The 10,265-nt window shown below is 47.5% G+C and overlaps 3 protein-coding genes across 6 annotated transcripts in view; 1 reads left to right on the top strand and 2 right to left on the bottom strand.

Annotated features, from left to right (window-relative positions):
• The first annotated feature begins 111 nt into the window (after positions 1-111).
• On the top strand, positions 112-4,168 carry LOC132257728 (protein krasavietz). Of its 3 annotated transcripts, none has more exons than XM_059754749.1 (8): positions 112-216; positions 454-559; positions 1,163-1,234; positions 1,298-1,474; positions 1,539-1,639; positions 1,868-2,006; positions 2,606-3,358; positions 3,425-4,168. In XM_059754749.1, the coding sequence occupies exons 3-8, from the start codon at positions 1,174-1,176 to the stop codon at positions 3,463-3,465; spliced, it is 1,272 nt and encodes a 423-aa protein (XP_059610732.1). In that variant the 5' UTR covers positions 112-216; positions 454-559; positions 1,163-1,173; the 3' UTR covers positions 3,466-4,168. The 3 variants fall into 3 exon arrangements, with proteins under 3 accessions (XP_059610732.1, XP_059610733.1, XP_059610735.1); XM_059754750.1 differs by having other exon boundaries at positions 136-216; positions 517-559; XM_059754752.1 differs by lacking the exon at positions 454-559 and having other exon boundaries at positions 147-216.
• On the bottom strand, positions 3,838-5,013 carry LOC132257729 (copper homeostasis protein cutC homolog). Its single transcript, XM_059754753.1, has 2 exons — positions 4,809-5,013; positions 3,838-4,754 (listed from the first exon to the last, which is right to left on the bottom strand). The coding sequence occupies exons 1-2, from the start codon at positions 4,959-4,961 to the stop codon at positions 4,164-4,166; spliced, it is 744 nt and encodes a 247-aa protein (XP_059610736.1). The 5' UTR covers positions 4,962-5,013; the 3' UTR covers positions 3,838-4,163.
• A 146-nt stretch (positions 5,014-5,159) lies between these two features.
• The window catches only part of LOC132257409 (uncharacterized), a 45,510-nt gene continuing 40,404 nt past the window's right edge, over positions 5,160-10,265 (bottom strand). Inside the window, exons 5-9 of one of the 2 annotated variants that reach the window (XM_059754294.1) lie at positions 8,094-9,929; positions 7,797-7,999; positions 7,536-7,734; positions 6,608-6,914; positions 5,160-6,548 (exon numbers count right to left, since the gene is read on the bottom strand). In XM_059754294.1, the coding sequence (XP_059610277.1) occupies positions 6,362-6,548; positions 6,608-6,914; positions 7,536-7,734; positions 7,797-7,999; positions 8,094-9,929 (2,732 nt within the window). In that variant the 3' untranslated portion in view covers positions 5,160-6,361. The remainder of the gene's footprint in view (positions 6,549-6,607; positions 6,915-7,535; positions 7,735-7,796; positions 8,000-8,093; positions 9,930-10,265) is intronic. The other variant, XM_059754295.1, reaches the window with a different exon arrangement.

Raw genomic sequence — 10,265 nt, 5'->3', positions numbered from 1 at the left:
TGGAATGTATTAAAATGCAATACAAGTAAGACATGAGTTTTGTAACCGCCACATCGAAAATCGATGAACTCGTCTAATCGACCGCTGGATTGTTGTCTCGCTCTTGCGCTAATGGAGCGAAAGAGACGCAAAGTCCGCCATTTTTCGACATTGAATTCTGGATTTGCGAAAAGTGACAGATTTTTGTGAAAAAGTGATCTACAATTTATTAATTTTGTAAGTAGATTTTCACGTGAAAAATCAGTTTTTCCACCACAATCGCACGGAAAATTGACAGTGCTTGCGAGGGCGGCTGCGATTGGGGTGAAAAAGGTGGCAAGAAGGTTGATTTTCCGTGTGATTTTGGCGCTTTTCTCATTGCGAGCGGAGCGATTGAACAAGTGAAGAGACGCGCCATCACTTTTTTTCCTCCTCTAACAGCACGTTTTTCTCTTTTATTTATCCCCTTTTCAGCCTCTTTTCCTGCGTGTACAGATCTTTTTTTGGTTGATTAATTGAGTTTCTCATCAATCCTAGGATCACACACATTTGGATTTTTGTTTGAGACAACTGAACCTGAGTAAGAATTTTACTTTGACTTTTTTTTTGCCTCCTTTTCGTAACAATGTGACGTCCACATTTTCTCCCATACATTTCTCATCAACTTTTTTGGCCATTGACCTCAAATTTCGTACGCAAATGCAGCTGACGCCGCGGTGGGAACAGTATGCCTTCTCCCTCTGCTGGGGCCGCTCGCGCGGGGGCGATTCGGGGGGTGGTTTTCGGGGCGATAATGAGCGAGACGGTGCTGAGTCGCGGGCAATCGCCATTGTTGGGCACTTTTCGGGCTGAAAGTCACCCGACTTTCACAGCAATTATGCGTGCCAAATCTCTCTCGAGATCGCAATTCATCAGTCGGGGCGCCAACGGGAAAAGCCCACTTAATGCAGAAGAAAGTCCCATGGCTCTGAGTCACGCGGAGGGGAATTTGCATGTGTGCGAGCGAGAGGGAGACACATTAATGAGGTTATGTTGCCTGAAATTGTGGCATTTCCGGTTCTACTTTGCGATGCGACGACACGGAGAAGGCATAACTCACTCGTGGCGGCGACGGCGGCTTTTCTCCCAGCCCAGAGCGAGACCCAAAATGCACCTCAACCATGCTTTTCTTCTCTCGTTGCAGCAAATTATTGTATGAGTCAGAAAACAGAGAGACCAGTTCTATCAGGTCAACGAATTAAGACCAGAAAGAGAGGTGAGAATGTGCGGCATTTTTGGGGCTGTGCGGAGGATAATTGGGCGCTTTTTTCGTTTGCAGATGAAAGAGAGAAGTATGACCCCACGGGCTTCCGTGACGCGGTCATTGCTGGACTTGAAAAAACTGGTGGGGATTTAGAGCAAATCTCCAAGTATCTCCACAACGCTGGTAATAAATTGGATTATCGTCGCTACGGAGAAGTGCTCTTTGACATCCTCATTGCTGGTGGTCTTCTTGGTGAGTTCTCAGCCTCCATGGCGTTCGCAAATGCACCGCTAATCCCTCTTTTGCCCCCTTGCAGTTCCCGGAGGATCAATTTCTCAAGATGGCGAGAACCCGTGCACGCAGTGCTGTATCTTCAACTCTCCTGAAGATATGGAGGCCCTCCGCAATCAGGAGCAGGTAAGGCAGTCTCCGGCAGCCCTTTGCACCTCATTAGAGCCAATTTGCCTGGAATTTGCTGGACAAATTGGTGTCGGTTGTGTGCTAAATTAAGCATTACGAAAGAGCCCGTTATCACTAATCTGCTATTTGCCAAAGATTAGAGGTCCAAGTTCTTCGACAGATCACACAATGATCGTCTCTCAATGCTCTCCCGCTTAACTCTGATGCATTCTCGTCTCTCTGCAGGTCTTCATCAATCTCATGCGTCGACATAAGTACTTGGAAAAAATGTTTGAAGAAGAAATGAGGAAAGTTCTCGTCTTCATAAAAGGTTTCACACCAAGCGAACGAGTTAAATTGGCTCGTATGACCGCATTATGGATTGGTAAGTTGTGTGTTTTATTGCTTGTTGTAATTCAGAAGAAATTACCCTCCAGAATGTTTACCGTCGAGTGTGAGCAAAGAATGATAATTTCTCTGGCTTTCACGCGCATTTTGGGGATATAAAAAATCAAGATTTACTGGCTTTTAAATGTCGAGAGCATCGCGCTCGTTTGGTTTGAAAGTCATCACATGTGAGACAGATGATTTCCAGAAAAATGCGATCGATTCTTGCCTTAAAAGTGATTAAATTGACGACAGATTCATTCCATCAATTCAATTCTTTGTATAGAATTTCTCTAAATGATTTTACACAGATTTGATAAACGTGTCCCAAGAACATTTTCAAAGTCATCATTATCAGACACAAAGAAAATTATTTTCCTCTCACGATTTCTTATCACGCAGTGCATTTGTTTGATTCAAAATTGCTCAATTTCCGTCAGTAAAAGTGATAAATATTTCTGTTTTTCTCCATTTGCACTTGAATTGAGACTCTGAATAGATGAGAATCCGTCAATTTTGCCACTTTTATCGATCGGATTTGGGATTTGAGAAATGTTTCGACGGCCAATGTTGATTGTTTCTCTTTGGCTTGCGCAGGAAATGGATCTGTTCCACCAGCTGTTCTCTTGGTTCTCATCAACGAGCACTTGGTGAAGGATGGCATCGCCCTGGACTTCCTGATTGAGGTGTTTGTGACGTTCAAGCAGGAGAAGGGGATGTCGTCACTGACGCAGGCACTAAAGAAGGGCAACATTGAGAAGCGCCTGATGGAGTTCTTCCCGCTGAACAAGCGCTCCGAGGACTACTTCAAGTCGGTGTTCATCGGCAAGGATCTCACGGACATTGTGAAGTTGCACGAGCAGCGCGCCAGCCAGGAGGCGAAGCGCGAGCTGCAGCAGCTGCTGAACGATGCCATCAATGACAACAAGTCGCCGGCGGAGATCATTGAGGATGTGAAGGAGGCGGCGCTGAAGTCGAACATCTCGGAGCACGAGGTGATCGGGCTGATCTGGACGACGGTGATGTCGCTGGCGGAGTGGAACAAGAAGGAGGAGCTGGTGGCCGATCAGGCGCTGAAGCATCTCAAGCACCACACGCAGCTGCTGCAGGCCTTCACCACCACAGACCGTGCGGAGTTGGCGCTCATCCTGAAGGTGCAGGAGTTCTGCTATGACAACATGAACTTCATGAAGGTCTTCTCGAAGATCATCCTGCTCTTCTACAAGGCCGAAGTCGTGTCCGAGCACTCCATCTTCAAGTGGTACAAGGAGGCGCACTCGCCCAAGGGCAAGATGCACTTCCTCGAGCAGATGAAGAAGTTCATCGAGTGGCTCCAGAACGCCGAAGAGGGTGAGTTTTTACATCCTTTTCTGTGCTCTCTGCTTGTTGCTGACGCGAATCTTGTTTGCTTTTCAGAGTCAGAATCCGAGGATCAGGACGGTAAAGTCGGAGAGTAAAAGCTACTTTGACGTGGTGACTTTTGATATGAAAAAAAGATGCTGAAGAGAATTGTAGATGTGAAGAATTATATATCCAATTTCCATGGTGGCGAGGTTTACTAATTAAAAAGAGGAAAAGAGAAAATTACACATAATAATGATGATAGTAAGAGAGAGAGAATCAAGAGGAGAAAATTTTTAAAATGATATACATAAAATAGTAAGAAATCTTAAGTAACGGAATTCATATAAAATATACTCTTAAAAGCGTTTTCTTTCTTGTTTTACAAAAAAAAGTGAAAAAGGATTTTAATTAATGGAGAATGACTATAAAAGGGGGAATTCCTATACAATTTACACACGATGAATAGTCTCTAGAAAGTTTATTTATACAGAATATATAAATGTAATGAAATCAAGATATAGAAAAGTTCAGAGATTGAGAATGCTTCAAGGAATGGAACTTAATTTTTTGTACCCTATTTTGAGCCCCTGAGTTTGAATGAGAAAGAAAGGAAAAAGATACAAAATATTAATCTGTTATGCGGAGAGTAAAACGAAGAAAAAATTGAGAATTGTAAAAAATACCTACATAAAAGTGGAGAAGTTAAAATATGCAAGTAATTTATCAATTTTTGTGGAAGTAATTTAACAAATTTTGTAATGACACATTTAACAATTTTATCCAAGAGAAATGAAAAAAATATATCTACGAATCACATTTGTAAGTTTTTCACTATTCGCTCCACGACGCTGCTGCTCGTGACCAAGAGAGGCTCCAGACTGGAGGCGCTTCCCATGGGGATTTCAGATGTTTCTTGGCTCTTGGGAAGTCGCGCAGAAGCGTGAATTTCCTGACAATCAGTCTCGTCGATTATCTTCTTTGCATTCTTATCAGTCACTCCAGCTCCCGGCATGATCACCAGTCTTTGCCGGAATTTCTCATTGAGCAACTTGATCCTCTGCATTCCCTCTTCAGCAGATGTCCGGAAGCCACTGGTCAAAAGCCTACAAAAGCCAAGATCGGCAATTTGCGCGCAAGTTTCCGCACTCTTCGCCTCTTCTGTGACATCAAATGCCCGGTGGAATGTGACTGGAAGACTCCCGGCGGCCTGAATGATCCTCCGGCAGTTGGGAATGTCAATCTCTCCACGCTCAGTGAGAGCGCCGAAGACAAATCCATCAGCGCCAGCCTCTTTCAGGACTTCCAAGTCCAGCAGCATCACTGCCATCTCATCGTCGCTGAAGCAGAAGTCGTTACCCCTCCGCGGACGCAGCATCGCGAAGACGGGAATCTTCGGCTCAATCTGGAAGAGGTTCTTTGATCATTTAAGCCTGGAAGAGGAAATTGCTCTGCTCACAATCTGCTTCACAGTCCGCAAGAGTCCAACTGTGGGCGTCAAACCGCCTTCGCTCAGAGCTGAACACAATTCAATTCTGCCGGCGCCTCCTTTGGCCGCCTCTCGAACCGACTCGACGCTGTCCACGCAAACTTCCAGAAGAACTCTTCCCATTCTCAATTTTTCGGCTCTTCTAAAGATTTTCAAGTGGATAAACAACGTGACACGATCAAGATGCTCCGAACTGTCCGACAACTCATCACAGATTTCCGCGGATCTTTCCCTCTTCGAAACGTAAGGCGCTGATGGGTGACGAAGGCGGGAAATATGAACTTTTGAAGAAATCATATTCAAGAAAAAAGTCCATTTGGTCAACTTTTCATCTGTATGTTTATTGTATACATTTTATCACTACAGAACTGTTTGTTTTTCTCCTCATTGAATTCTCAGAAATTTGCCAATTAATACAATCATCGCATGTGTGCAGGATGTTGGTGGCAATACGACATTTGTGATTAAAAGGTCAATTTATTAATCGGCTTTACCTTAAACCTCATGAATTAAACTTGGGTTAGATAGAGAGTGGAATATATTAAGTGGAATCAAATGGTCTACATTTTAAACTCATAAATATTCACCTACAGAGTTACAATTTGCTCTTTGGGACAAAAAGGGTGTTTTCTCTTAGAACTTACAAGTAGTACAATTTTCTCGACTATATACAATGAAACCTACTGATAATAAGAGAGTTAAATGATAAAGACTCTTTACTCATCCTTCGATGTTTACACTAAATATCTATAGTGATGTTTCCACTTTTTTTCTCACTTTACTGGTAAAAACTCACTCGCAGTGAGTAAAGGTGATGGATTTTAGTAATAATGTTTTGCTGTATATAATCACTATTATCTATGCAACTTCACATGTTTTTTTTATCCTTTAAATATCATGTAAGATTAAGTGTGAGGGCTACATTTTTTTGCTTCTTCCTTCTCTATATACTTTGGGATTCGAAGCGCCCCTCGACTATGCGCAGAAGGGCTGTTTTTTCATACATTCTGCAGAGTAACTAGGCCGACATATCAGCAAAACCACGTGCTCTATGCCCTCAGCGAAGCCCCCTTCGCTCTGTCACTAGGATTATATGAAAAGAGTATTAAGTACATGTCTCTTGCATACTATTTTAATGTGGAAAATCATCTCAAATTCATCTGGAAGCCAAAATTCCTCTTCCACCGCTTTATTTTGTCCGCCACGACAGACAATTGATGACAATTTCTCTTCACTTTTCATCTCTTTGGCAATTGCTTTTCCCCACAGTTTCGGAGCTGGAGGGAGCGCAGACTGGATGAATCGCCCGAGGAGATATAATTGAATTATTGCACACAGAAATTGACGCCGAAATCCCTCTCGCTCCCTCCGCAAAGTCCAACATTCCGAATTACTTTTTATCACTTTTATCACAATTTTCTCCCCATTCCCGTGCTCTCGTGGTGATTCAAACAACGTGCAAAATGATAAACTAAGTCTGTGATATGTTCCTGTTTCTCCCAAACGAGGCGCAGTCAGGCACTCTACAGCAGCTGCGCGATCACCGGCTCCAGCAACACCATGTGCTCGGCGCCGCGGATGGGCAGCCGATTGAGGCAGAAGTGCCTGATCATCTCGGGAATGGAGTCGAAGGGGCGACTGAACTGGCCCAGAATGTATTGTCCTGCGTCATTCTTCTGTATCCGCATGTGCATGAATCCCTTGGCGCTCCTGCAAAGTCAGCAAAACCGTGAGTTATGTGAATTGAAAAGACGGTGATGAATACTCACTTGAGCGACAGGGAGTAGTCCTGCCTCGTGGACTCGCTGTTCCTCACCAGAAAGCTGCCCTCGTTCAAGGGCCGCAGCGTACACTCCGCCTCCACGCGACTGATGGCGCCGTGATACCATCCCTGCCTCTCCAGCGGCACCGTGGCATCGATGAGATCCAGCCCGGCAGAGTAGGCGCCCAGATTGAGGTTCAGCAGCCCCTTTCCGCTCGACTTCAGCTCCAGACTTCCGCCCAAGCACTTTTTGCCCGACGCCGCTTTCGTCTCCATCAGATTGAGTGTGAGATTCTGGCGGAACATTCCCGTGCCTGAAGGGAGAGGAAGGGAGAGAGAGAGAGAGAGTGGTAAGTGCACGATTTACAGCACTGGTCACAGATGGGAGATGCCTAGACGAGGGGCAGAATTACATGCGATGCTCCTCGTGCGGAAAAATCAATTACATCTCATTAATATTCCCAATAAGTGCCAGACATTGCGAGGTCCCCCAATTTCGTGCACATGGTGTCCACTCCCATGCATCAGGACACTCACGACCAACCGCACAGCATGTTCTCTTGGACAAATATGTACACGACGATTTGCAAAATTCATACGACCATCCTTCGAGTTGTCCGCAACATGCAGGGCGGCTCAAGAGGGTTCGTTGCGGAGGAATTGCCACAAAAAAACGCCAGCGCATCCTCATCTATACATTCAGGAGGACAAGCGACACACACGAAGGATTCAGCAGCAAACAGAATCCACAGTGGCGCTTGTCTTCTGCAATTGGTCGGGAGAGTGACTCGAACATAACACCATTATCCATTATACATATGCAAAATGTATATAATATTTAGTCTTTTTGCGAATATTCACGAGTTTTCATTGGATTCTATGGCTTCTTCTTGCCTGTAAATCACTTAAATCAATTTCAGGGCGAAACAACTCACCGAGAATCGGCTTGTCCTCTCGCACAGAGTGACTGGACGATGCTTGAGAGACTCCGCTGGATTCTGTGCTGGTCTGGATCACGCCGCTCACTCCGCACGCCGGCTGAGGCGTCAATCTCACGCGCCGTCGAAGCTTTGGCATATCAAATGGAAGATCACCCAAATCCACCGACGTTGCGCTGCCAGATGTGCACGCATCCTTCGTGGAAAAGACCAGTTGAAAAGCCATTCACTTCTCATTCACTAGAGAGCATCACTTACCGGCTGAGTGATGATTCTGCGGCGTCGAAGCTTTGGCATATCGAATGGAAGATCGCTGAAGTCCTGTGGCAAGTCCGCTGGAGCAACATTATTGTCCACTTTCTCAATTGTGGGGTTGAACTTGTTCACGGTGAGTGGCTGGAAGGCGCTTATTCTCGATTTGGCACCGTCTCGCGAATGCAGCGAGATTCCACTGTCTGAACCTTGAATTTCATCACCTGTTCATTCCACGCAACATCACCAGAAAACTACTTATAAACAATTCTAACGACAGGACATAAAGCACTGGATTCTCACCTGTGATTAGGAGGAGTGTCTTATTCTGTGGTATACGCCGCTTCATCTTGGCAGCCGCATTGTCGGTTGTGAAGTCCTCATTTTGATTCTGCTTCGTTCCGTCGTCCGGAGACGCTTTCTGGCTGTTGTTGTTCCTGTTGTTGATATCACTTGTCTCGCTGCCCGGCTCCTGGCTGGACTTGTCCGAGATGGGACTCAGGATGTGCAGCTTCGAGTGGATGACGATGGGCACTCGCAGGGGATTCGTGCCGCCCGGGCCGGAGTCCGAGCTGTGAGAGCTCAGAGAAGTGGAGTGTCTGGACTCTGAGCTCGAAGTGCTGCGATTGCCTTCGCTCGTGCTCGACCGAATGGACTCCATGCTGCCGCCACTGCTGGACGTGACCATACTCTCGGTGGAGGAGAAATTCCCGCCGCGTCTCTGTCTCTGGCCAGTGCCATGATGACTCCCCTTCAGCTCCAACACCCTGCCCGACTCCAGGACCACCGAGCGCGGGCGCTCAGCGTTCCTGGGACTGTTGTACGAGCGCGTGTCACCGATGCTGCCCTCGCTACTCGCGGGCGGATCGCGCGGACACAGCGACTTCAGCGGCAGGTGGAGATCCTTCAGCCGAGCGTTCTTTGGGGGATTCGTGGATGGCAAATTGGGCGCACTCTTGATGCTGTTCATGAGGAAGCGCTCGTGCTTCCCGGGGAATTTGACAGGAAGCGGAGCTGTCGACGGTGGAGATGGTGTATATCCTCTCAGAGGCAACTGAGCAGCCAATCCTGCCTCATTGGCGTTCGCGGAATTCTCCATGAGATGCATGTTCTCCATCTCCTGTGATATCGTCGAACCACTGCCCTCCTTCTCCTTACTACTGTGAGACTTCCCTCGTGAGTGTCTCTTCGCTTCTGAGGACTTTGATGACTTCCTCGAGCGTTCTTTGCCCTCTTTCGGGCATGATTTCGGGGTGTCCACAGTCTGTGGCGTGGACGCGAGCATTGAATGGCTCGTAAGACGATCCAAATTATCGTCCAAGTCATCGTCAGATCTGGTGACTTTGGAGTCAAAGGCCGTCTCGTAAATCTGCCTGGTCTTCCCACTGCCTCCAGACTCTGTGGCCTTCTCCGATGCAGGCTTCTCTCCGCAGTCTGCACACTCTTGCTCGCCCACTTGGTGAACGTAGAAGATGCTGCGCGGCCGGAAGAGATCGTCGGGATCATCCGTGGCAGTCAGCGCAGCGGTGCAAGCACACATGGCTGGCCCAAGGAGTCGATGGGGTGGCATTGAAGAGTCCTGGACAGCGACGACGTTGCACGTTTCGCGGACTAGGGCCAGCGCTTGGGCATGCCACTCTCTCCTCTTCTGGCACTCCGTGCAGTCAGAGTCATCAGACGTGGTCGTCGACGGGGACTCGCATCTGATGATCCGCACGCCGTCCTCAGTGATGGAGTAGCGCCGCTTCTGCGGCTCCTCCTCCTCGCGCTCGGCACACGGGACGTCGAGACTGCTGCTCTTCTTGTAGTACTTGTGGAACTGTGTGGCGCTCCGCTCGCCACTCTGACCGCTGCTCCTTGAATCGACTGTCTTCGATCGCAGCGATCTGTGCTGCCGACTCTTCTGTCCGCCCTCTGAACTGTCGCGCGCCTTCAGCAGGTCAGAATAGTAGTACGGCGACGGATTTCGCTTGGACGTCTCCGAGGTGCCAGTGAATCGCTTGGGGCTCTTCTGGGGCTGCAACGGACGCACCAAATCCTCCGAGATGCTGTCCGGCGAATTGAGATCAGGCACTCGATCTGGCTTTTCTGCGCCGGCTTCCTCCTCTTCGTCTGCGGATGTTTTGGGCCCGGCAGAATCTGCGGAGAAATGATGCATGGCATGATTAAAAGCCACCAAACGACTGGCCATTATTTCAACAATGTGAGCCCATTCGCCCCCGCACTTCGCAGTTTGGATGACAGCATAATTCAATAAGTTTTGCCACCACCGGTCGTTTAGTGGTCCGGGAGGCATTTTATCAGCGTGGCCATTTGTGTGGCGACAAAAAAGGCCGAGGGTGAGCGCGACAAAGGAGGGGACCTGCAACAAATCGTACAAATCACAGCCGGAAATTTTGTGCTTCTGGCACTTTGTGTCGCCCTCGGCTATTATTTACGCCACTATTCTCACACCCAGCCCCAGAGGGAATTTGC

Source organism: Phlebotomus argentipes, unplaced genomic scaffold, assembly GCF_947086385.1.
Source record: "Phlebotomus argentipes unplaced genomic scaffold, Phlebotomus argentipes genome assembly scaffold_4, whole genome shotgun sequence".
NCBI lineage: Eukaryota > Metazoa > Arthropoda > Insecta > Diptera > Psychodidae > Phlebotomus > Phlebotomus argentipes.
This window is presented reverse-complemented; position numbering and strand designations above follow the sequence as displayed.